Below are 27,674 nucleotides of genomic sequence, written 5' to 3'. Positions count from 1 at the left end.
GTCCCTCAGCGGCCGCCGTCCCTCACTCGGTTGCTAAGCGAAGAAGACAGCGGTCCAAAATGGCGGCGGCTGCCCGTCATCCACTTGTCCCGCCTCCTCTCCCTCCTCCGCCTCCTGATTGGTTGCGGGATTAACTATGTCCCTCTTCGGCCGCCGTCCGTCGCCGGAACGTCACGCCGTTGCTAAGCGAGGAAAAAAACACTCCAAAATGGCGGCGGGTGCCCGTCATCGACTTGTCCCTCCTCCTCCGCCTCCTGATTGGCTGCATAATTAACTTTGTCCCTCTTCGGCCGCCGTCCCTCACTCGGTTGCTAAGCGAGGAAAAAGCCAGTCAAAATGGCGTCGGCTGCCCTTCATCCTTTTATCCCGCCTCCTCCCCCTTCTCCGCCTCCTGATTGGCTGCGGCTTCAACCATGTCCCTCTTCGGCCTCCGTCCCTCGCCGGAACTCGTCACTCCGTTGCTAAGCGACAGTCCAAAATGGCTGCCCGTCACCCTCTCATCCCGCCTCCTCCCCCTTCCCCGCCTCCTGATTGGCTGCGGCTTCCAGTATGTCCCTCTTCGGCCGCCGTGGCTGGCCGGAAGTCGCCCGGAGGAAGAAGAAGGCGGCGCAAGATGGCGGCGGCGTCGTTCTGAGGGTCGGAGGCGCAGGCGGGATGTTCTCGGCCCTGAAGAAGCTGGTGGGCTCGGAGGGCGGCCCGGCCCGGGAGAAGCCCATCCCGCCCGGCCTGCAGTCCATGAACCAGGCGCTGCAGCGGCGCTTCGCCAAGGGCGTCCAGTATAACAGTGAGTGGGGCGGAAGGGGAAGGAGGGGAAGGAGGGGAATGAATAATAATAATAATAATAATAATAATAATAATAATAAGTCCAGTATAACAGTGAGTGGGGCTGGGGAAGAAGGGGAATAATAGGAATAATAATAATGGGAATAAGGGGAATAATATGAATAAAATGAATGAATGAATAATAATAATATGTCCAGAATAATAATAATAATAATAATAATAATAATAATAATAATAATATGTCCAGAATAATAATAATAATAATAGTAATAATAATAATATGTCCAGAATAATAATAATAATAGTAATAATAATAATATGTCCAGAAAAATAATAATAATAATGATAATATGTCCAGAATAATAATAATAATGATAATATGTCCAGTATAATAATAATAATAATAATAATAGTGTCCAGTATAATAATAATAATAATAATAATAATAATAATAATAATGGGAATAATGTGAATAATGTGAATAAAATGAATGAATGTGAATAATAATAATAATAATAATGGGAATAAGGGGAATAATATGAATAAAATGAATGAATGAATAATAATAATATGTCCAGAATAATAATAATAATAGTAATAATAATAATATGTCCAGAATAATAATAATAGTAATAATAATAATATGTCCAGAAAAATAATAATAATAATGATAATATGTCCAGTATTATAATAATAATAATAATAATAATAATAATAATAATAATAATAATAATAATAATATGTCCAGTATAACAGTGAGTGGGGCTGGGGAAGAAGGGGAATAATAGGAATAATAATAATAATAATAATGGGAATAAGGGGAATAATATGAATAAAATGAATGAATGAATAATAATAATATGTCCAGAATAATAATAATAATAGTAATAATAATAATATGTCCAGAAAAATAATAATAATAATGATAATATGTCCAGAATAATAATAATGATAATATGTCCAGTATAATAATAATAATAATAATAATAATAATAATATGTCCAGAATAATAATAATAATAATAGTAATAATAATAATATGTCCAGAAAAATAATAATAATAATGATAATATGTCCAGAATAATAATAATAATGATAATATGTCCAGTATTATAATAATAATAATAATAGTGTCCAGTATAATAATAATAATAATAATAATAATAATAATAATAATGGGAATAATGTGAATAATGTGAATAAAATGAATGAATGTGAATAATAATAATAATAATAATAGTAATAATAATATGTCCAGAATAATAATAATAATAATAATAATAATAATAATAATAATAATAATAGGTCCAGTATAACAGTGAGTGGGGCAGGGGAAGAGGGAGGCGAAGGAGGGGAAGAAGGGGAACAATAATAATAATGATAATGATAATAATAATATGTCAATAATAATAATAATAGTGTCCAGTATAATAATAATAATAATAATAATAATGGGAATAATGTGAATAATGTGAATAAAATGAATGAATGTGAATAATAATAATAATAATAGTAATAATAATATGTCCAGAATAATAATAATAATAATAATAATAATAATAATAGGTCCAGTATAACAGTGAGTGGGGCAGGGGAAGAGGGAGGGGAAGGAGGGGAAGAAGCGGGATAATAATATGAATAATGGGAATGAATGTGAATAATAATAATAATAATAATAACAACAACAAGAAGAAGAATATGTCCAGTATAACAGTGAGTGGGGCTGGGGACGAGGAAGGGGAAGGAGGGGAATGAATGTGAATGAATAATAATAATAATAATGGGAATAATATGAATGAATGTTAATAATAATAATGGAAATACTGTGAATAAAATGAATGAATGTGAATAATAATAATAATAATAATAATGTGTCAATAATAATAATAATAATAATAATAATAATAATAATAACAATAATAATAATAATAATAATAATAATAATAATAATAATATGTCCAGTATAACAGTGAGTGAGGCTGGGGAAGAAGGGGAAGGAGGGGAATAATAATATGAATAATGGGAATGAATGTTAATAGTAATAATAATAATAATGGGAATAATGGGAATAAAATGAATGAATGTTAATAATAATAATGATGATGATAATGATGATAATAATATGTCCAGAATAATAATAATATGTCCAGAATAATAATAATAATAATAATAATAATAATAATAATAATAATAATAATAATATGTCCAGTATAACAGTGAGTCGGGCTTCGGAATAATGGGAATAATAGGAATGAATGTGAATAATAATAATAATAATGGGAATAATATGAATAAAATGAAAGAATGTTAATAATAACAATAATAATAATATGTCCAGTATAACAGTGAATGGGAATAATGGGAATAATATGAATAAAATGAAAGAATGTTAATAATAATAATAATAATAATATGTCCAGTATAACAGTGAATGGGAATAATGGGAATAATATGAATAAAATGAAAGAATGTTAATAATAATAATATGTCCAGTATAACAGTGAATGGGAATAATGGGAATAATATGAATAAAATGAAAGAATGCTAATAATAATAATAATAATATGTCCAGTATAACAGTGAATGGGAATAATGGGAATAATATGAATAAAATGAAAGAATGCTAATAATAATAATAATAATATGTCCAGTATAACAGTGAATGGGAATAATGGGAATAATATGAATAAAATGAAAGAATGTTAATAATAATAATAATAATAATAATAATAATAATAATAATAATATGTCCAGTATAACAGTGAGTGGCTAATCCGAATAATGGGAACCACCTAAAGGCTTATGAATAATATGAATGAATATGAACAATATCCCCTTTGGGGATCTCCAAGTCCTTACATAGGTTCCCTATTGGTAGGCGAAAATATTGAGAATATTGAGAATATCGAGAAGCAAAGCCTTGACCTTGATTGATCTGTGGCAATTGATCTGTGGCAAACGGGGGGCTCCCCCCAAAATGATTAAATGAATCCAAATGATCCAGACCACCCCCAGAAACATCACAGAAGGGGGGTCACCAAAGACAACCCCACCCACCTCGCCGAAATGGGAATCTTGTTTTTCTCTTGTCCTCCTTTATCTGGCAGGTTCCCTGATGGGATTGTCTGGCCAGTCTTTTGTGGTGGCGAAATACTTCGTTCCTGGGCCAGGTCACAGGCTCACACCTTGGTTGTCGTTGAGTCGTGTCCGACTATACACACACACACATACAGAAATACAGAAATACACACACACACACAAATACACACAGAAAAACACACACACATACATACACACACACACACACACACACACACAAACACACACACAGAAAAAAAACACACACACACATATACAGAAAAAAACACACACACATATACAGAAATACACACACAAATACACATACACACATACACACATACACACACACACAAAAACACACACACACACACACATATACAGAAATACACACACACACACAAACACACACACATACATACACACACACAAACACACACACAGAAAAACACACACACACACACAGAAAAAAACACACACACATATACAGAAAAAAAACCACACACACATATACAGAAATACACACACAAATACACATACACACATACACACACACACACACACACACACACAAAAACACACACACACACAAAACACATACACACACACATATATACAGAAATACACACACACACACAAATACACACACACGCACACACATAAATATATACAGAAATACACACACACATACAGAAATACACACACACACACACAAATACACACAGAAAACACACACACACACATATACAGAAATACACACACACACACAAAAACACACACACATACATACACACACACACACAAACACACACACAGAAAAACACACACACACATATACAGAAAAACACACACACACACATATACAGAAATACACACACAAATACACATACACACATACGCACACACACACAAAAACACACACACACACATACACACACACACATATACAGAAACACACACACAAACACACAAATACACACACACGCACACACATAAATATATACAGAAATACACACATATACAGAAATACACACACACACACACACACACACAAACATATATATATATACACATATATATCATCATCCGGGGTGACAGCAATATTCTTCTATTCTTCTCTTTCTTCTTCTATTCTTCTCTTTCTTCTTCTCTCTTTCGATTTCTTCTTCTGCTATTTCTTATTTTCCATTTCGATTTCTCCTTATGCTATTTCCGGTTCTTCTATTCTATTTCTTCTTCTTCTTCTATTTCTATTTATTCTTGCTCTTCAGGCAGTGAAAATCGCCATATTCTTCTGTTATTCTATTTATTATTCTTCTGTTTCTTTTCCCTAATATATTTCTTCCTTCCGATTTCTCTTTCTCACGATTCTATTTCTTTTCCCCGCAGTGAAGATCGTCATCCAGGGCGATATGATTCTATCATTCTATGTATTCTTCTTCTATTTCTATTTCTTCTTCCATTTCTTCTTTTCTATTTCTATTTCTTCTTCTCCTTTTCTTTCTTCTCTCATCCCTCTTTTTCTTCCTCTTTCCCCGCATTGAAGATCGTCACCCGCAATTTTCTTCTATTTATTCTTCTTCTCTTCTTCTCTTCTCTTCTTCTCTTCTTCTCTTTCTTCTTTTCTATTTCTATTTCTCCTGCGCCTTTTCTTTCTTATCTCATCCCTCTTTTTCTTCCTCTTTCCCCGCAGTGAAGATCGTCGTCCGCAATATTATTCTATTTATTCTTCTTCTTCTCTTCTCTTCTTCTCTTTTTCTCTTTCTTCTTTTCTATTTCTATTTCTCTTTCTTCTTTATTTTTTATCCCATCTCTCTTTTTCTTCCTCTCTCCCCGCAGTGAAGATCATCCGGGGCGACCGCAATATTCTTCTATTTCTTCTTCTTCTCTTCTTCTCTTCCTTCTTTTCTATTTCTCCTGCGTCTTTTCTTTCTTCTTTCATCCCTCTTTTTATTCCTATTTCTTCTTCTTCTTCTTTCTATTCTTCTTTCTATTCTTCTTTCTTCCTCTTTCCCCGCAGTGAAGATCGTCGTCCGCAAGATTATTCTATTTCTTCTTCCTCTTCTATTCTTCTATTCTCTTCTTCTATTCTTCTTCTATTCCTCTCTTTCTTCTTTTCTATTTCTATTTCTCCTGCGCCTTTTCTTTCTTCTCTCATCCCTCTTTTTCTTCCTCTTTCCCCGCAGTGAAGATCGTCATCCCCAAGATTATTCTATTTCTTCTTCTTCTTCTCTTCTTCTCTTCTTCTCTTTCTTCTTTTCTATTTCTATTTCTTCTTTATTTCTTATCCCATCCCTCTTTTTCTTCCTCTTTCCCCGCAGTGAAGATCGTCGTCCGGAGCGACCCCAATATTCTTCTTTTCATTCTTCTCTTTCTTCTTTTCTCGTTCTATTACTTCTTCTCCTTTTCTTTCTTCTCTCATCCCTCTTTTTCTTCCTCTTTCCCCGCAGTGAAGATCTGGGGCGACCGCAATATTACTCTATTATTATTATTACATTACATTACATTACATTACATTATATTAAAATTATTATATGAATATTATTCTATTATGCTATTTCTTCGGATGCTATTTTTTATTCTTCTTTTATCTCTTCTCGTTCTCTCTCTTCTTTCTCTTTCTCCCCCTTTCCCCAATATTATTACCGCAATATTCTTCGATTTCTTCTATATATAATTCGATTTATTCTCCTCTTTCTTCTTTTCTCGTTCCCTTTCTCCTTCTCCTTTTCTTTCTTCTCTCATCCCTCTTTTTCTTCCTCTTTCCCCGCAGTGAAGATCGTCATCCGGGGCGACCGCAACACGGGGAAAACCACCCTGTGGCACCGCCTGCAGGGCAAGAAGTTCCTGGACGCCTACGTCCCCACCCAGGAAATCCAGGTCACCAGCATACACTGGAACTACAAGAGTGAGTCGCGGGGCCGGGTCCTGCGTTCGAATCCTGCTTCCTTTTTCCCGGGAAGCATCCTTCTACTTCCTGCCTCCTCCTACATCCTTCCTCCTCCTCCTTGGGGACCATTCCTCCTCCTTCAAGCATCCTTCTACTTCCTGCCTCCTCCTGCCTCCTTCTTCCTCCAAGCATCCTTCTACTTCCTCATTTCCTTCCTCCTTCCTCCTCCTCCTTCAAGCATCCTTCCTCCTTCCTCCTCTTCCTGGAAGCATCCTCCTACTTCCTGCCTCCTTCCTCCTCCTCCTTGAAGCATCCTCCTACTTCCTCCTTCCTCCTCCTCCTTCAAGCATCCTTCTACTTCCTCATTTCCTTCCTCCTCCTCCTTCAAGCATCCTTCCTCCTCTTCCTGGAAGCATCCTCCTACTTCCTGCCTCCTTCCTCCTCCTCCTTGAAGCATCCTCCTACTTCCTCCTTCCTCCTCCTCCTTCAAGCATCCTTCTACTTCCTCGTTTCCTTCCTCCTCCTCCTTCAAGCATCCTTCCTCCTTCCTCCTCCTCCTGGAAGCATCCTCCTACTTCCTGCTTCCTCCTGCCTCCTTCCTCTTCCTCCTTGGGTACCTTCTACTTCCTGTCTCCTCCTGCCTCCTGCCTCCTCCTCCTTCCAGCATCCTTCTACTTCCTGTGGAAGCATCTTTCTCCTCCTTCCTCCTGCTCCTTCCTGCATCCTTCTACTTCCTGTCTCCTCCTGCCTCCTCCTCCTGGAAGCATCCTTCTACTTCCTGTCTCCTCCTTCCTCCTCCTCCTGGAAGCATCCTTCTACTTCCTGTCTCCTCCTGCCTCCCTCCTACTCCTTGACGCCTACGTCCCCACGCAGGAAATCCAGGTCACCAGTATCCACTGGAACTACAAGAGTGAGTCTTGGCCCGGGTCCTGCGTTCGAATCCTGCTTCCTTTTTCCCGGGAAGCATCCTTCTACTTCCTGTCTCCTCCTACATCCTTCCTCCTCCTCCTTGGGTACCATTCCTCCTCCTTCAAGCATCCTTCTACTTCCTGCCTCCTCCTGCCTCCTTCCTCCTCCTCCTTCAAGCATCCTTCTACTTCCTCGTTTCCTTCCTCCTTCCTCCTCCTCCTGGAAGCATCCTTCTACTTCCTGTCTCCTCCTACTTCCTTCTTCCTCCTCCTCCTTCAAGCATCCTTCTACTTCCTCGTTTCCTTCCTCCTCCCTCCTCCTCCTTCATGCATCCTTCTTCCTCTTCCTGGAAGCATCCTCCTACTTCCTGCCTCCTTCCTCCTCCTCCTTGAAGCATCCTCCTACTTCCTCCTTCCTCCTCCTCCTTCAAGCATCCTTCCTCCTTCCTCCTCCTCCTGGAAGCATCCTCCTACTTCCTGCCTCCTCCTGCCTCCTTCCTCCTCCTCCTTGAAGCATCCTTCTACTTCCTGCTTCCGCCTGCCTCCTTCCTCTTCCTCCTTGGGTACCTTCTACTTCCTGTCTCCTCCTGCATCCTTCTACTTCCTGTCTCCTCCTGCCTCCTCCTCCTTCCAGCATCCTTCTACTTCCTGTCTCCTCCTTCCTCCTTCCTCCTCCTCCTTCCAGCATCGTTCTACTTCCTGTCTCCTCCTGCCTCCTTCCTTTTCCTCCAGGAAGCATCCTTCTACTTCCTTCCTCCTCCTCCTTCAAGCATCCTTCTACTTCCTGTCTCCTGCCTCCTTCCTCCTTCTCCTTCCAGCTTCCTTCTACTTCCTGTCTCCTCCTGCATCCTTCTACTTCCTGTCTCCTCCTTCCTCCTCCTCCTTGGAGCATCCTTCTACTTCCTGTCTCCTCCTGCCTCCTTCTACTTCCTGTCTCCTCTTCCTCCTTGGGTACCACTCCTCCTCCTTGAAGCATCCTTCTACTTCCTGTCTCCTCCTTCCTCCTCCTCCTTGAAGCATCCTTCTACTTCCTGTCTCCTCCTGCCTCCTTCTACTTCCTGTCTCCTCCTGCTTCCTTCCTCCTCCTCCTTCAAGCATCCTTCTACTTCCTGTCTCCTCCTGCCTCCTTCCTCCTTCTCCTTCCAGCTTCCTTCTACTTCCTGTCTCCTCCTGCCTCCTTCTATAGAGAAATAGAATGATGAGAAATATTAGAAATAGAAAGTAAGAGATAGATTAATAAGTAGGAATGGAAAAGAAGAAATAGAAGCGGAAGACTAGAATGGAATAGTAAGAAAGAGAAGAATAGAATAAGAGGAAATAGAATAATAGAATAAGAGGAAATTGAAATGGAAAAGAAGAAATAGAAGCGGAAGAATAGAAGAGAATAATAAGAAAGAGAATAAGAGAATAAGAAGGAATAGAAATGGAAAAGCGAAATGGAAGAAGAAATAGAAATTGAATCAGGGGAAAAAATACTAAGAAGCAGAATCAGAGAAAAAGAGACGAAGAAATCGAAATGGAAAAGAAGAAATGGAAGAAGAAGAGGAAGAAATTGAAATTGAATCATCGAAAAGAAGTAGAATAAAACAAAGGATGATCGAAAATTATAGATAGATAGATCTAGATAGATATATGTAATATATATCGAAGTAAAGAAGAGAGAGAAATGGAAAAGACGAAATGTAAAGCGAAAAGGACCAAGAAAGAGGAATAGAAAGAAAGAAAGAGGAATAGAAAGAAAGAAAGGAATAGAAAGAAAGAAAGAGGAATAGAAAGAAAGAAAGGAATAGAAAGAAAGAAAGAGGAATAGAAAGAAAGAAAGGAATAGAAAGAAAGAAAGAGGAATAGAAAGAAAGGAATAGAAAGAAAGAAAGAGGAATAGAAAGAAAGAAAGGAATAGAAAGAAAGAAAGAGGAATAGAAAGAAAGAAAGGAATAGAAAGAAAGAAAGAGGAATAGAAAGAAAGAAAGAGGAATAGAAAGAAAGAAAGAGGAATAGAAAGAGGAATAGAAAGAAAGAAAGGAATAGAAAGAAAGAAAGAGGAATAGAAAGAAAGATAGGAATAGAAAGAAAGAGGAATAGAAAGAAAGAAAGAGGAATAGAAAGAAAGAAAGAGGAATAGAAAGAAAGAAAGGAATAGAAAGAAAGAAAGAGGAATAGAAAGAAAGAAAGAAAGAAAGAGGAATAGAAAGAGGAATAGAAAGAAAGAAAGGAATAGAAAGAAAGAAAGAGGAATAGAAAGAAAGATAGGAATAGAAAGAAAGAAAGAGGAATAGAAAGAAAGAAAGAGGAATAGAAAGAAAGAAAGAAAGAGGAATAGAAAGAAAGATAGGAATAGAAAGAAAGAAAGAAAGGAATAGAAAGAAAGATAGGAATAGAAAGAAAGAAAGAGGAATAGAAAGAAAGAGGAATAGAAAGAAAGAAAGAGGAATAGAAAGAAAGAAAGAGGAATAGAAAGAGGAATAGAAAGAAAGAAAGGAATAGAAAGAAAGAGGAATAGAAAGAAAGATAGGAATAGAAAGAAAGAAAGAGGAATAGAAAGAAAGAAAGAGGAATAGAAAGAAAGAAAGAAAGAAAGAGGAATAGAAAGAAAGATAGGAATAGAAAGAAAGAAAGAGGAATAGAAAGAAAGAAAGAGGAATAGAAAATAAGACGCCGAATCCGGGTCCCCCGTTCGAATCCTGACCCCTTTCCTTCCCTCTTCCGCCTAGCGACCGACGACATCGTCAAAGTGGAGGTGTGGGACGTCGTCGACAAAGGTGAGCCCCTTCCTCTTTCCCGGCTGGGACCCCGGGAGGCCCTCCAAACTGACCCCGCTTTCGGGCCGCCATTTTTCACTTCCTTTTCCGCCCCGCAGGCAAGTGCAAGCGGCGGGGCGACGGGCTGAAGCTGGAGAACGACCCCTCCCAGGAGGTGAGCCCCGGGTTCGAGTCTCCCTTTCCCAACCCCCCCCCTCCTCAGAGACCCCCTTAAAAAGTCTCTCTTCTCTCTCTCGAACCCGAGGCCGAGGCGGCCCTGGCCCTGGACGCCGAGTTCCTGGACGTCTACAAGAACTGCAACGGCGTGGTCATGATGTTTGACATCACCAAGCAGTGGTGAGGAGGGTCTCGAACCCGCAACCCCACCCCAGGGCGGCCCCTCGAACCCAGGACAATGACCCACCTCAAGGCAGCCCCTTGAACCCGCAACCCCAGGGCGGCCAATCGAACCCGAGACAATGACTCGCCCCAGGGGGGCCTCTTGAACCCGCAACCCAGGGCGGCCCCTCGGAACCACAACCCCAGGGCAGCCCCTCGAACCCTAGACAATGACCCTCCCCAGGACGGCCCCTTGAACCTGCAACCCCACCCTAAGGTGGCCCCTCGAACCCGCAACCCCAGGGCAGCCCCTCGAACCCGGAAGCCCAGGGTGGCCCCTTCAACCTGGAAGCCCAGGGTGGCCCCTCGAACCCGGAAGCCCAGGGCGGAGCCTCGAACCCACAACCCCAGGGCGGCCCCTCGAACCCGAGACAATTACCCACCCAGGGCAGCCCTCGAACCCGCAACCCTATACCCCAGGGCGGACCCTTGAACCCGGAAGCCCATGGTGTTCCCACGATCACCCAACACCAGGGCGGCCCCTCAAACTCCCACCCCAGGTTGGCCCCTCGAACCCGAGACAATGACCCACCCAGGGCAGCCCTCGAACCTACAACCCCACCCCAGGGTGGCCCCTCGAATCCGGAACCCCAGGACGGCCCCTCTAACTCCCACCCCAGGGTGGCCCCTTGAACCCGCAACCCCACAGCAAGGCGGCCCCTCGAACCCAGAACCCCACCCCTGGGCAGCCCCTTGAACCCCCAACCCCAGGGTGGCCCCTTGAACCCCCAGCCCCACCCCGGGGCGGCCCCTCGAACCCCCAACCCAGGGCGGCCCTTGAATCTGCAACCCCACCCTAGGGTGGCCCCTGAAACCTTCAGCCACACTCCAGGATGGCCCCTTGAACCCGCATCCCCACAGCAAGGCGGCCCCTCGAACCCAGAACCTCACCCCAGGGCGGCCCCTCGAACCCCCAACCCCAGGGCGGCCCCTCGAACCCAGAACCCCACCCTAGGGCGGGCCCTCGAATCCAGAACCCCAGGGCGGCCCCTCGAACCCCCAACCCAGGGCGGCCTCTCCAACCTGCAACCCTGCACCTTAGTGTGGCCTCTCGAACCCAGGACAATGATCCACCCCTGGGTGGCCCCTCAAAGCCACAACCCAAGAGTGGTCCCCCAAACCTGCAACCCAGGTTGGCCCTTCGAACCCCAACCCCAGGGCGGCCCCTCGAACCCAGAACCCCACAGCAAGGTGGCCCCTTGAACCCCCAACCCCAGGGCGGCCCTTCGAACCCAGAACCCCACCCCAGGGTGGCCCCTCGAACCCCCAACCCCAGGGTGGCCCCTCGAACCCCCAACCCCACAGCAAGGTGGCCCCTCGAACCCCTAACCCCAAGGCGGTTCCTTGAACCCCTAACCCCAGGGCGGCCCCTCGAACCTGAGACAGTGACCCATCCCAAGCCGGCCCCTCGAACCCGCCACCCCATGCCACCCCCTCGAACCCGCTTCCCCCCGCATTGCAGGACCTTCGACTACGTCCTGCGGGAGCTGCCCAAGGTGCCCAACCACGTGCCCGTCTGCGTCCTGGGCAACCACCGGGACATGGGCCAGCACCGGGTCATCCTGCCCGACGACGTCCGGGACCTCGTCCGGAAGATCGACAGGTGAGATCTAGCTCCTCAAGCTCTTTCCCATTGCATGGCATGGAATCCCCGCAGGGAGAAATCTAGCTGCTCAAGGTGTATTGTATTGTATTGCATGGGATTGTATTAGGGAGGAGCTCCCCGCAGGGAGAAAGCCAGCGCCTCAAGGTGTTTCCCCATCTTTCATGCATTCATTCATCTTTTTCCACTCCCGTCTTCCATGCATTCCTTTTTTCACTCCTTTCCCATCTTTCATGCATTCATTCATCTTTTTCCACTCCCGTCTTCCATGCATTCCTTTTTTCACTCCTTTCCCATCTTTCATGCATTCATTCATCTTTTTCCACTCCCGTCTTCCATGCATTCCTTTTTTCACTCCTTTCCCATCTTTCATGCATTCATTCATCTCTTTTCACTCCTCTCCCATCTTCCATGCATTCATTCATCTCTTTTCACTCCTTTCCCATCTATCATGCATTCATTCATCTCTTTTCACTCCTTTCCCATCTTCCATTCATTCATTCATTCATTCATTCATTCATCTTTTTTCACTCCTTTCCCATCTTTCATGCATTCATTCATCTTTTTTCACTCCTTTCCCATCTTCCATTCATTCATTCATTCATCTTTTTTCACTCCTTTCCCATCTTCAATTCATTCATTCATTCATCTTTTTTTCACTCCTTTCCCATCTTCAATTCATTCATTCATTCATTCATCTTTTTTCCCTCCCGTCTTCCATGCATTCATAAATCTTTCCCCCCTCCTTTCCCATCTTTCATTCATTCATTCATTCATTCATTCATCTTTTTTCACTCCTTTCCCATCTTCCATGCATTCATTCATTCATTCATTCATTCATTCATCTTTTTTCACTCCTTTCCCATCTTCCATGCATTCATTCATTCATTCATTCATCTTTTTTCACTCCTTTCCCATCTTTCATGCATTCATTCATCTCTTTTCACTCCTTTCCCATCTTTCATGCATTCATTCATTCATCCATTCATTCATTCTTTTTTCACTCCTTTCCCATCTTCCATGCATTCATTCATTCATTCATCTTTTTTCACTCCTTTCCCATCTTCCATGCATTCATTCATCTCTTTTCACTCCTTTCCCATCTTCCATGCATTCATTCATTCATTCATTCATTCATTCATCTTTTCCCCCTCCTTTCCCATCTTTCATGCATTCATTCATCTCTTTTCACTCCTCTCCCATCTTCCATGCATTCATTCATCTCTTTTCACTCCTTTCCCATCTTCCATGCATTCATTCATTCATTCATTCATTCATCTTTTCCCCCTCCTCTCCCATCTTTCATGCATTCATTCATCTCTTTTCACTCCTTTCCCATCTTCCATGCATTCATTCATTCATTCATTCATTCATTCATCTCTTTTCACTCCTCTCCCATCTTCCATGCATTCATTCATCTCTTCTCACTCCTTTCCCATGGCATTGAACGAACTCCCCGCACCGGGAAATCCAGCTCCTCAAGCTCTTGATTCCACATTTCCCAGGCCCCCCGGCGCCTCCTATGTCCGCTACGCCGAGTCCTCCATGAAGAACAGCTTCGGCCTCAAGTACCTCCACAAGTTCTTCAACATCCCCTTCTTGCAGCTGCAGGTAACCAGTGCGAATCCGACCGGGGAATCGGGGTCAGGCTGGATGACCCTCGGAACCCAATCGGCCCAAAGTCACATTTCCGCCCCGTTTTTCCCTGTTTTAAAGTATTGTAATATGTTTTTATATGAAATATATCTAATATTATATCTATTTTCTGCCATTTAACTTGATGTAATTTAATTTAATTTAATTTCTAATAATTTGGCTTCGAAATTCTAATAATTTCGCCTCTAAATTCTAAAATTTCGCTTCTGAATTCTAATAATTTCGCATCTAAATTCTCATAATTTTGCATCTAAATTCTCATAATTTTGCTTCTAAATTCTAATAATTTGGTTTTCAATTCTCATTTGGCTTCTAAATTCTAATTTCGCTTCTAAATTCTAATAATTTCGCTTCTGAATTCTAATAATTTGGGTTCTAAATTTTAATAATTTGGCTTCTAAATCCTAATTTCGCTCCTAAATTCTAAAAATTTCCCTTCTGAATTCTAATAATTTCGCATCTAAATTCTAACAATTTCGCTTCTGAATTCTAATAATTTCACTTCTAAATTCTAATAATTTCGCTTTCAAATTCTCATAATTTCGTATCTAAATTCCAATAATTTCGCACCTAAATTCCAGTAATTTCGCTTCTAAATTCTAAAAATTTCGCTTCTGAATTCTAATAATTTCGCATCTAAATTCTAATAATTTCACTTCTAAATTCTAATATTTCGCTTTCAAATTCTCATAATTTCGCATCTAAATTCTCATAATTTCGCTTACAAATTCTAATAATTTTGCCTCTAAATTCTAATAATTTCGCCTCTAAAATTCTAATAATTTGGCTTCTAAATTCTAATAATTTGGCTTCTAAATTCTCATAATTTTGCATCTAAATTCTAATAATTTGGCTTCTAAATTCTAATAATTTGGCTTCTAAATTCTCATAATTTCGCTTCTAAATTCTAATAATTTCGCATCTAAATTCTAATAATATGGCTTCAAAATTCTAATAATTTTGCATCTAAATTCTAATAATATGGCTTCAAAATTCTAATAATTTCGCATCTAAATTCTAATAATTTGGCTTCTATATTCTAATAATTTCGCATCTAAATTCTAATAATTTGGCTTCTAAATTCTAATAATTTCGCTTCTGAATTCTAATAATTTGGGTTCTAAATTTTAATAATTTGGCTTCTAAATTCTAATTTCGCTCCTAAATTCTAAAAATTTCCCTTCTGAATTCTAATAATTTCGCATCTAAATTCTAACAATTTTGCTTCTGAATTCTAATAATTTCACTTCTAAATTCTAATAATTTCGCATCTAAATTCCAATAATTTCGCACCTAAATTCCAGTAATTTCGCTTCTAAATTCTAAAAATTTCGCTTCTGAATTCTAATAATTTCGCATCTAAATTCTAATAATTTCACTTCTAAATTGTAATATTTCGCTTTCAAATTCTCATAATTTCGCATCTAAATTCTAATAATTTCGCTTACAAATTCTAATAATTTTGCCTCTAAATTCTAATAATTTCGCCTCTAAAATTCTAATAATTTGACTTCTAAATTCTAATAATTTGGCTTCTAAATTCTCATAATTTCGCATCTAAATTCTAATAATTTGGCTTCTAAATTCTAATAATTTCGCATCTAAATTCTAATAATATGGCTTCAAAATTCTAATAATTTCGCATCTAAATTCTAATAATTTGGCTTCTATATTCTAATAATTTTGCATCTAAATTCTAATAATTTGGCTTCTAAATTCTAATAATTTGGCTTCTAAATTCTAATAATTTGGCTTCTAAATTCTACTAATTTCGCTTCTAAATTCAAATAATTTCATTGAATATTTCTATTTGAAATTTGGATTTTTTTCCCTCCAGAGAGAGACGCTCCTTCGTCAGCTGGAAACGAACCAATTAGACATTGACGCCACCCTGGAGGAGCTGTCAGTCCAGCAGGAGACGGAGGACCAGAATTATGAGATGTAGGGTTAATTAATAAGAATATTAATAATTTGAATGCTTATTAATAAGAATATTAACAATGTGAATGCTTATTAATAAGAATATTAATAATGGGAATGCTTATTAATAGGAATATTAATAATGGGAATGCTTATTAATAAGAATATTAATAATGTGAATGCTTATTAATAAGAATATTAATAATGTGAATGCTTATTAATAAGAATATTCATAATGGAATGCTTATTAATAAGAATATAATTAATGTGAATGCTTATTAATAAGAATATTAATAATGGAATGCTTATTAATAAGAATATTAATAATGGGAATGCTTATTAATACAAATATAATTAATGTGAATGCTTATTAATAAGAATATTAATAATGGGAATGCTTATTAAGAATATTAATAATGGGTGTGCTTATTAATAAGAATATTAATAATGGGTGTGCTTATTAATAAGAATATTAATAATGGGAATGCTTATTAAGAATATTAATAATGGGTGTGCTTATCAATAAGAATATTAATAATGGGTGTGCTTATTAATAAGAATATTAATAATGGGTGTGCTTATTAATAAGAATATTAATAATGGGTGTGCTTATTAATAAGAATATTAATAATGGGTGTGCTTATTAATAAGAATATTAATAATGGGTGTGCTTATTAATAAGAATATTAATAATGGGAGTGCTTATTAAGAATATTAATAATGGGTGTGCTTATCAATAAGAATATTAATAATGGGTGTGCTTATTAATAAGAATATTAATAATGGGTGTGCTTATTAATAAGAATATTAATAATGGGTGTGCTTATTAATAAGAATATTAATAATTGGTGTGCTTATTAATAAGAATATTAATAATGGGAATGCTTATTAATAAGAATATTAATAATGGGTGTGCTTATTACTAAGAATATTAATAATGGGAATGCTTATTAATAAGAATATTAATAATGGGTGTGCTTATTAATTAGAATATTAATAATGGGTGTGCTTATTAATAAGAATATTAATAATGGGTGTGCTTATTAATAAGAATATTAACAATGAGAATTCCTATGAATGTGAACGATGAATGCTATGAATGCGTATGAATACTAATTAATAACGCCAGCCCCCCTTTCCCCCCCCCCAGATTCCTGGAAGCCATGGAGGCCCGCAGCCGGGGGGCGCCGTCCCCCGAGACCCCGTCGCCGGGACCCCAGCCGCCCCCCGACAACGCCCCCCAGGGGGGGTCCGGCCCCGGGACCCCCAACCCCGCCCAGACCCCCAGCGCCGAAAGCCCACCCCCAGCCGGACCCCCGGCCGCCCCCCGGCGCAGCTTCATCGCCCGGATCTTCGGGCCGGCGGCGGGTGAGCGTTCTTATTATCATAATTATTAATATTATATTATTATTATTATCATTATTATTATCATTATTATTATTATCATCATCATCATCATATTATTATTATTATATCATTATTATCATCATATTATTATATTATTATCATCATCATCATATTATTATATCATTATTATATTATCATATTATTATATTATCATTATTATTATTATTATCATTATTATTATTATCATTATTATCATATTATAATCATATTATTATATTATTATTATCCTCATATTATCATATTATTTTATATTATATTATCATTACTATCATGTTATATTATTATAATTATTATAATATTATTATTTTATCATTATTATTATCATATTATAATCATATTATTATATTATTATTATCATCATATTGTCATATTATTTTATATTATATTATCATTACTATCATATTATATTATTATAATTATTATAATATTATTATTTTATCATTATTATCATTATTATTATCATATTATAATCATATTATTATATTATTATTATCATCATATTATCATATTATTTTATATTATATTATCATTACTATCATATATTATTATAATTATTATAATTATTATAATATTATTATTTTATCATTATTATCATATTATAATAATATTATTATAATATTATCATATTATATATTATTATTATCATATATTATTATTATTGTTATTGTTATTGTTATTATTATAATATTTATACCCCTATAATAGCAATAATTTTTGGGTGGATCATGTACCTTAATCATACTAATATTTATTCATTTTATTCATTATTATTTGATTATTTGTATTATTATTATTATTATTATTATTAGTATTATTATGCTCTTATAGTGATAAGTTTTGGGGTTAATAATAATAATAATAGTAATATTTTAATAATAATAATATTTTAATAATAAATATTTTAAAAATAACAATATTAAATAATAATAATAATATTTTAATAATAATAAACATAATAAATATTTTAAAAATAACAATAATATTAAATAATAATAATAATAATAATAATAATAATAATAATAATAATAATATTTTAATAACAGACCCCCCGACGGTGGAGGACTATTATTTTAATAACAACAACAACAACAACAACAACAACAACAACAACAACAACAACAACAACAATAATAATAATAATAATATTTTAATAAAAGACCCCCCGACGGTGGAGGACTATTATTTTAACAACAACAACAACAACAACAACAACAACAACAACAACAACAACAACAACAACAACAATAATAATAATAATAATAATAATAATAATAATAATAATATTTCAATAACAGACCCCCCGACGGTGGACGACTATAATAATAATAATAATAATAATAATAATAATAATAATAAATATTTTAAAAATAACAATAATATTAAGTAATAATAATAATAATAATAATAATAATAATAATAATAATAATATTTCAATAACAGACCCCCCGACGGTGGAGGACTTCGCCCCGGAGGACCGGCTGGAGGGCGGCTTCCTGGAGGACCCCGGGGAGAAGGCGGCGCCCCCCGCCGGACCCCCGGAAAACGGCAGGTAGGTTTTTTCGGGGGGGGGGGGCGGGCGCTTGAACCCGAACCCGAGACTTAACCCCTTGTCTTCCTCCCCTATCTAGCCAGGAAGACGGGGCGGGGGCGGGACTCGAACCCGGGGCGCCGCCCCCCCGGGAGGAGGAGGAGGAAGAGGGCAGGACGGCCGCCTTCGCCATCCTGGGGGACGAAGACATTGCGCCGGAGGGGAGGAAAGGGTAGGAATCGTTAATAATATTAATATTAATAATAATAATGAAATAATAATCTTGTGGATGCATGGAGGGGGGAAAGGGTATGAATTAATAATAATAATAATAATAATAATAATGATGACAATAATAATACCGGAGACGGAGGGGAGGAAAGGGAAGGAATCATTAATAATATTATTATTATTATTATTAATAATAATAATAATAATAATAATAATAATAATAAAATAATCTTGTCGATCGATGGAGGGGAAAAGGGTATGAATTAATAATAATGATGATGATGATAATAATACTGGAGAAGGAGGGGAGGAAAGGGGAGGAATCGTTAATAATATTAATATTAATAATAATATTAATAATAATGAAATAATAATCTTGTGGGTGGATGGAGGGGGAAAAGGGTATGAATTAATAATAATAATAATGATGACAATAATAATACCGGAGACGGAGGGGAGGAAAGGGGAGGAATCATTAATAATATTAATATTAATAATATTAATAATAATATTAATAATAATATTAATAATAAAATAATCATGTTGAAAGATGGAGGGGGGAAAGGGTATGAATGAAGAGTAATATTAATAATAATATTAATAATAATGAAATAATAATCTTGTTGATGGATGGAGGGGGGAAGGGTATGAATTAATAATAATAATAATAATAATAATAATAATAATAATAATGATAATGATAATAATAATAATAATAATACCATAGAGCGTGGAGGATTAAAAATAATCATATTGATCGATGGAGAGGGGAAAAGTATATGTATTATTATTATTAATAATAATAATAATATTGTGCTAATGATGATCACTCCATTATTATTATTATCATTATCATTATTATTATTAAATATTATTATTATTATTATTATTATTATTATTATTATTGCAATAATCACCATCACCATTCTTCTTATAATTATTATTTTTGTAGCTGCAACGATCATCATCATCATTATTATTATTATTATTATTATTATTATAGTGGTAACGATAATTATTATAACGATAAACACGAGCGCAATAATTATCGCGATTCTCCTAAGAAACATCGTTACGATAATGACCATTGTGGGGAGAAACGGAACGTTCCTTATTAAGCCACGGAGAATTGTCTAATATCGATAATTGGCAAGGATCGTTATTAGAAGAATAATGATAATGATAATAATAATAATAATAATAATAATAATAATAATAGTAATAATAATAATATAATGATTATAATGATTATGACAATTTCATGGGAACCATAATTATCTGTGACGATAATTAAATTCTCCTCGCTCTCGTTAACCAGCCCCCCCTCCCCGCCTTTGAGCTCGGACCCGCCCCCGGCGGCGGAACCTTCCGGAACCCGGACCCTCCCGGCGCCCGGCGAGGAGTCGGAGAGCGACCCCGAGGGGCCGGTGGCGGCGCAGATGCTCTCCTTCGTCATGGACGACCCCGAGTTCGAGAGTGACGCCTCGGCCGACGCCGGGGGGGTGAGTGGGCGCCGGGCGCGGGGGAACTACAACTCCCAGAATCCTTGGGGGGGACTAGAAGCTTCAAACTACGTTTCCCAGAATCCTTTGGGGGACTAGAAGCCTCGAACTACAACTCCCAGAATCCTTTAGGGGTGAGTTGGCGCCAGGGGGGTGAGTGGGCGCCGGGGGCGAGGGAACTACAACTCCCAGAGTCCTTTGGGGGACTAGAAACCTCAAACTACAACTCCCAGACTCCTTTGGGGGGTTAGAGGGCGCCTTAGAAGCATCAAACTACAACTCCCAGAATCCTTGGGGGGGCTAGAGAGACATTAAAAGCTTCAAACTACAACTCCCAGAATCCTTTGGGGGACTAGAAGCCTCAAACTACAACTCCCAGAATCCTTGGGGGGGCTAGAGAGATATTAAAAGCTTCAAACTACAACTCCCAGTGTCCTTTGGGGGACTAGAAGCCTCAAACTACAACTCCCAGAATCCTTGGGGGGGCTAGACATTTAAAAAGCTTCAAACTACGTTTCCCATAATCCTTTGAGGGACTAGAAGCCTCAAACTACAACTCCCAGAATCCATTGGGGCGGCTAGAAGCGTCAAACTACAACTCCCAGAATCCATTGGGGGCTAGTGGGCACCTTAGCAGCCTCAAACTATGTTTCCCAGAATCCTTTGGGGCCTAGAGGGCACCTTGGAGCCTCAAACTACAACTCCCAGAATCCTTTGGGGGACTAGAAGCCTCAAACTACAACTCCCAGAATCCTTTGGGGAGGGCTAGGGAGACATTAAAAAAGCTTCAAACTACGTTTCCCATAATCCTTTGAGGGACTAGAAGCCTCAAACTACAACTCCCAGAATCCATTGGGGGGTATAGAAGCGTCAAACTACAACTCCCAGAATCCATTGGGGGCTAGAAGCTTCATACTACAACTCCCAGAATCTTTTGGGGGGCTAGAGAGACATTAAAAGCTTCAAACTACAACTCCCAGGATCCTTTAGGGCAGTGTTTCCCAACCTTGTGCCTCCAGATGTTTTTGGCCTACAACTCCCATCATCCCTAGCTAGCAAGACCAGTGGTCAGGGATGATGGGAATTGTAGTTCAAAAACAGCTGGAGGCACAAGGTTGGGAAACACTGCTTTAGGGACTAGAAGCCTCAAACTACAACTCCCAGAATCCTTTCGAGGGCTGGAAGCTTCAAACTACGTTTCCCAGAATCCTTTGGGGTACTAGAAGCCTCAAACTACAACTCCCAAAATCCTTTGCTTTGTTGAAAGGGGACTAGAGCACCTTAGAAGCCTCAAACTACAACTCCCAGAGTCCTTTGCTTTGTTGAAAGGGGACTAGAGCACCTTAGAAGCCTCAAACTACGTTTCCCAGAATCCTTTAGGGACTAGAAGCTTCAAACTACAACTCCCAGAATTCTTTGGGGGACTAGAAGCCTCAAACTATGTTTCCCATAATCCTTTGGGGGACTAGAAGCCTCAAACTACGTTTCCCATAATCGTTTGGGGAACTAAAAGCCTCACACTACAACTCCCAGAATCCTTTGGGAGACTAGAAGCCTCAAACTACGTTTCACAAAATCCTTTAGGGAGTAGGAGCCTCAAACTACAACTCCCAGAATCCTTTGGGGGAATAGAAGCCTCAAGCTACGTTTCCCATAATTCTTTGGGGGACTAGAAGCCTCAATCTACAACTCCCAGAATCCTTTGGGGGACTAGAGTGCCTTAGAACCCTCAAACTACATTTCCCAGAATCCTTTGTGGAGATGCTGTGTTGAAAGGGGACTAGAGCGCCTTAGAATCCTCAAACTACGTTTCCCAGAATCCTTTGGGGAAATAATAAGGAAAGGGGACTAGTGGGCGCCTTAGAAGCCTCAAACTACAACTCCCAGAATCCTTTGGGGAAATAACGAAAGGGGAATAGAGCGCCTTAGCAGCCTCAAACTACGTCTCCCAGAATCCTTTGGGTGCCTTAGAAGCCTCAAACTACAACTCCCAGAATCCTTTGCTTTCTTCAAAGGGGACTAGAGCACTTTAGAATCCTCAAACTACGTTTCCCAGAATCCTTTGGGGGAACAACAAGGAAAGGGGACTGGAGCGCCTCAAACTACAACTCCCAGAATCCTTATTGAGGTCTCTTCTCCCAGCCTCCTTTGCAGGACCGCTTCCCCGCCCTCTCGGACCTATCGGACGCCTCGGACCCCGGCACGGCCCCGCCCACCCGGCCCCCGGCCCCGCCCCCTCCGGCCGCCCTCCCCGCCATCCGGCCGAAGAACGAGGCGGATCTCTTTGGGCTGGGATTGGAGGAGACGCCCAGCAGGAAGGAGGAAGGTAATAGGAATAATAATAATAATAATAATAATAATAATGGTAATAATAATAATAATGGAGGAGACGCCCAGCAGGAAGGAGGAAGGTAAGAGGAAGAAGAAGAAGAATAGTAATAGTAATAGTAATAATAATAATAATAATAATAATAATAATAATAATAATGGTAATAATAATAATAATAATAATAGAAATAATAGTAATAATAGTAATAATAATAGAAATAATAGAAATAATAGTAATAATAATAATAAGAGTGATAATAATTGTAATAATAGTAGTAGTAGTAATGGTAATAATAATAGTAATAGTAATAATAATAATAATAATAATAATAATAATAATAATAATAATAATATTTATATGCTAATAGTAATAATGATATTTATACCCTGATAGTAAGAATATTTACAGAATAATAATAATAATAATAATAATAATAATAATATTTATACCCTATTACTTATAATAGGGTATAATATTTATATCCTAATAATAATAATAATAATAATAATAATAATAATGACATTTATACCCTATTACCCATAACATTTTAATAATAATAATAATATTTATACAATAATAATAATAATAATAATAATAATAATAATAATAATAATAATATTTATACCCCCATAGTAATTATGGCAGTTTAATAATAGTAATAATAATAATAATAATATTAATGATAATGGTAATAATTATACCCTAATAGTAATACTATTAAATATAATTTTTAATTAAATTTTAATATAATATAATATAATATAATATAATATAATATAATACTATTAAATATAATTTTTAATTAAATTTCAATTTAATATAATAATACTAATAATGTAGTAATATAATATAATATAATATAATATAATATAATTATAAAATTATATAAATTAATCAATAAATCAAATCATGAATCATAAAAATTAATAAATCGTTAGAAAAAGAGGAAATTAAACGAATAATCTTCTTTTTCCCCTTCCAGATCCTTCCAAGGAGAAGAAGAAGAAGAAGAAGCGGAGCAGCAGAGAGGTAGGCTGGGAAGCCTAGAGCGGCCTGGGCGCTGACAGGAAGTTCCCGCCCCAACTTCCTGTCTCTCTCTCTCTCTCTCTCCTTCTTCCCGCAGGAAGAGAAGAAGAAGAAGACCCGCCCCAAGAAGCCGAAAGAGGAAGCGGAAGGCAGGAAGGGGCGGGCCAAAGCCAAGGCCAGCCCATTGGACGAGCTGGAGGCCTTCCTGGGGGCGGGGCCGGCCCGGGGGGGCGGGGACTACGAGGAGCTCTAGCCCCGCCCCTGGCTCCTCCCCTTCCTGGAAACGACGCGGCTGCTTTGGACGGCCCGGGGGCGGGACTTCCTGCCGTGCATGTGACCCCGCCTTTTTTTGCTGTGAGCCCGCCCCCCCTTCCGGCGCTTTCCGTCGACTTTGTGCTGCTTGCCGGGGGGGGCGGCGCCGGAGGAAGAGGAAGTCCCGCCCCCTCACTTCCTGCTTGCGGGGCGCATGGAACTCAGGTATCTCCCGCCTTTCCCCCCCTCCTTCCGGACTGGTTGATCCCGCGAGAAAAGGGGGCGGGCACTTCCTCTTCACTTCCTCTTCCTCTTCACTTCCTCTGCCTCTTCACTTCCTCTTCTTCTTCTTCCCTTCTTCCCTTCCTCTTCTCTCTTTCCCTCCTTCCTCTTCCTCTCTCCCTTCTCCCCTCTTCCTCTCCTTCCTCGTCTCCTTCCCCTTCTTGCACTTCCTCTTCCTTTTCCTCTTCGTCTCATCGGCTATTTCCTCTTCCTCTCCCAATTTCCCTCATTTCCTCTTCCTCCTCGCCTCTTTCCTGCCTTCTTTTTCCTCGTCCTGTCTCTCACTTCCTCTTTCTTTTCCTCTTCCTTTCCATTCTTCCTCTTCCTCTCCCAATCTCCCTCATTTCCTCTCCCTTTTCCTTTCTCCTTTCATTCTTCCTCTCCTTCCTTCCTTCCCCTTCCGCTTCCCCCTTCCTTTTCCTGCCCACCCCTCCGCCCCCATTTCCTTTCTCTCTCCTTCCTTCCTTCCTTCCTTCCTTCTCTTTTCTATCCCTCCTTCTTCCTTTCCATTCTTCCTCTTTCCTCTCCCATTTTCCCTCATTTCTTTTTCCTCTTTCTCCTTCCTTTCTTCCTCTCCTCTTCCTTTCCCCCTTCCTCCTCCTCCCTCTTCCTTTCGCTACTTCCTCTTTCCTCTCCCTTTCCCTCCCCTTCATCTTTTCTCCTTTCCTTCCTTCCTTTTCCTCTTTCCTCTCCCAATTTCCCTCATTTCCTCTTCCTTTCCCCTTCTTCCTCTCCATCTCTTCTCCTCCTTCCCTCCCTTCCTTCCTTCCCTACTTCCTTCTCCTTTCTATCCCTCCTTCTTCCTTTCCATACTTCCTCTTTCCATACTTCCAATTTCCCTCATTTCTTCTCCCTTTTCCCCTTCTTCCTCTCCATCTCCTTCCTTCCTTCCTTCCTTCCTTCCTTCCTTCCTTCCTTCCTTCCTTCCTTCCTTCCTTCCTTCCTTTTCCTCTTCCATTCCCCCCTCTTCCTTTCCATTCTTCCTCTTTCCTCTCCCATTTTCCCTCATTTCCTCTTCCTCTCCATCTCTTCTCCTTCCTTCCTTCCTTCCTTCCTTCCTTCCTTCCTTCCTTCCTTCCTTCCTTCCCTCCCTCCCTCCCTCCCTCCCTCCCTCCTTCCTTCCTTCCTTCCTTCCTTCTTTCCTTCCTTCCTGGTTGCACAAGGCCGCCTCCTTTTCGGCGCCTGTTTCCGGAACGGGAACTGTAGCGCGCCGGCGCCCGCTTTCCGGACTGCCTTGCTTTGTGGAAAGGATGCCTGCACCATGAATAAACTCCGGCGGCGCCAGCACCTTGGGAACCGTAGTACGCTCAGTGGTGCATTGGGAACCGTAGTATGTTCACTAGTGGTGCACTGGGAACCGTAGTATGTTCACTAGTGGTGCACTGGGAACCATAGTATGCTCACTAGTGGTGCACTGGGAACCATAGTATGCTCACTAGTGTATCACGTTCACTAGTGGTGCACTGGGAACTGTAGCACACCAGTGTCGCCTTGGGAACTGTAGCACGCTCAGTGGTACCTTGGGAACTAGTGGTCACTGGGAAATGTAGCATGTTCACTAGTGGTGCACTGTGAACCGTAGTATGTTCACCAGTGGTGCACTGGGAACTGTGGTATGTTCACTAGTGGCACACCAGGAACCGTAGTATGCTCACCAGTGGTGCACTGGGAACCATTGTATGCTCACTAGTGGTGCACTGGGAACCGTAGTATGTTCACTAGTGGTGCACTGGGAACTGCAGTATGTTCACCAGTGGTGCACTGGGAACCGTAGTATGTTCACTAGTGGTGCGCTGGGAACCGTAGTATGCCCACTGGTGGTGCAATGGGAACCATAGTATGCCCACTGGTGATGCAATGGGAACCGTAGTATGCTCACTAGCGGTGCACTGGGAAGTAGTATGTTCACTAGTGGTGCATTGGGAACAGCAGTATGTTCACTAGTGGTGCCTTGGGAACCGTAGTATGTTAACTAGTGGTGCACTGGGAACCGTAGTATGCTCACTAGTGGTGCACTGGGAACCGTAGTATGCCCACTAGTGGTGCACTGGGAACCATAGTATGCTCACTATTGGTGCACTGGGAGCCATAGTATGTTCACTAGTGCTGCACTGTGAACCGTATTATGTTCACCAGTGGCGCACCAGGAACTGGTATGTTCACTAGTGGCACACCAGGAACTGTAGTATGCTCACTAGTGGTGCATTGGGAACCGCAGTATGTTCACCAGTGGTGCACTGGGAACCGTAGTATGCTCACTAGTGGTGCCTTGGGAACCGTAGTATGTTCACTAGTGGTGCACTGGAAACTAATGGTGCCTTGGGAACCGCAGTATGTTCACTAGTGGTGCACTGGGAACCGTAGTATGCTCACTAATGTTGCACTGGGAAGCGTAGTACGCCCACTAGTGCTGCGCTGGGAAACGTAGCATGCTCACCAGTGTGTGGTGCACTGGGAACCGTAGTATGCTCACCAGCGGTGCACTGGGAACCGTAGTATGCTCACTAGTGGTGCGCCGGGAACTGTAGCATGCTCACTAGTGGTGCGCCGGAAACCGTAGTATGCTCACTAGTGGTGCACTGGGAACCATAGTACACCCAGTGGTTCATTGGGAACTATAGTATGCTCTGGGGTGCCGATAACGAGGCGCCAGAGACCAATAGGGAAGAAGGATTTCCGTCAGGGAGAATTCTAGTTCTCTGAGGCACCTCCTAGCAAACTACAATTCCCATGATCCACGTTGAACCCGGGGCTCTGGGAACTATAGTTTGCTCCGGGCGCCTCGCCTTCCCGGCAACTACAACTCCCAGAGTTCCCTGGGTCAGAAGGTTGGACCTGGGAATTGTAGTTCTAGGAGAAGGGGGCGCTCCGGGTGCCAAAAACTACAGTTCCCAGAACGGCACTAGAGGCTGAACCGGGTGCAAGAAATTGCAGTTCCCAGAATCAGGCGCGGCGAATTGTAGTTCTCTGAGGCGCCGCCTTGAGGGTACTACAATTCCCGGCGCCCATTTTTGGGAACTGTAGTTTCTTTCACACCTTTGGGGCCAATGGGAGGCCTGGTTCCGGGTTCGAATCCTGAGCAATCCTGGGAAGAAAGGAAGCCTGGGCGCCCGGAACGCTACGTTTCACACCGGGTGCGGATC

The 27,674-nt window shown here is 40.1% G+C and overlaps 1 protein-coding gene across 1 annotated transcript; it reads left to right on the top strand.

Annotated features, from left to right (window-relative positions):
• Positions 1–621: 621 nt before the first annotated feature.
• LOC309362361 (rab-like protein 6) lies at positions 622–24,278 on the top strand. The gene is made up of 16 exons (XM_081898004.1): positions 622–784; positions 6,634–6,740; positions 7,633–7,660; positions 10,370–10,417; positions 10,516–10,571; positions 10,662–10,753; positions 12,258–12,398; positions 13,904–14,009; positions 15,892–15,995; positions 17,125–17,342; positions 18,822–18,930; positions 19,010–19,141; positions 20,459–20,642; positions 22,785–22,968; positions 23,954–24,000; positions 24,095–24,278. The coding sequence occupies exons 1-16, from the start codon at positions 655–657 to the stop codon at positions 24,248–24,250; spliced, it is 1,842 nt and encodes a 613-aa protein (XP_081754130.1). The 5' UTR covers positions 622–654; the 3' UTR covers positions 24,251–24,278.
• Positions 24,279–27,674: the final 3,396 nt, after the last annotated feature.

Source organism: Podarcis melisellensis, assembly GCF_964234715.1.
Source record: "Podarcis melisellensis genome assembly, chromosome: Z".
NCBI classification, from domain to species: domain Eukaryota; kingdom Metazoa; phylum Chordata; class Lepidosauria; order Squamata; family Lacertidae; genus Podarcis; species Podarcis melisellensis.
Note: the sequence above shows the minus strand (reverse complement) of the source record. Positions and strands in the feature narration are given on the sequence as shown.

What these genes read in the sequence shown, in the direction of transcription:
- LOC309362361 (XM_081898004.1), top strand. Translation starts at nt 655, where the DNA reads ATGTTCTCGGCCCTGAAGAAGCTGGTGGGCTCGGAGGGCGGCCCGGCC. An exon ending in GCGCCGGAGGGGAGGAAAGG is followed by an intron (nt 19,142 to 20,458) that starts GTAGGAATCGTT and finishes CTCGTTAACCAG; the next exon opens with CCCCCCCTCCCCGCCTTTGA. An exon ending in AGAAGCGGAGCAGCAGAGAG is followed by an intron (nt 24,001 to 24,094) that starts GTAGGCTGGGAA and finishes TTCTTCCCGCAG; the next exon opens with GAAGAGAAGAAGAAGAAGAC.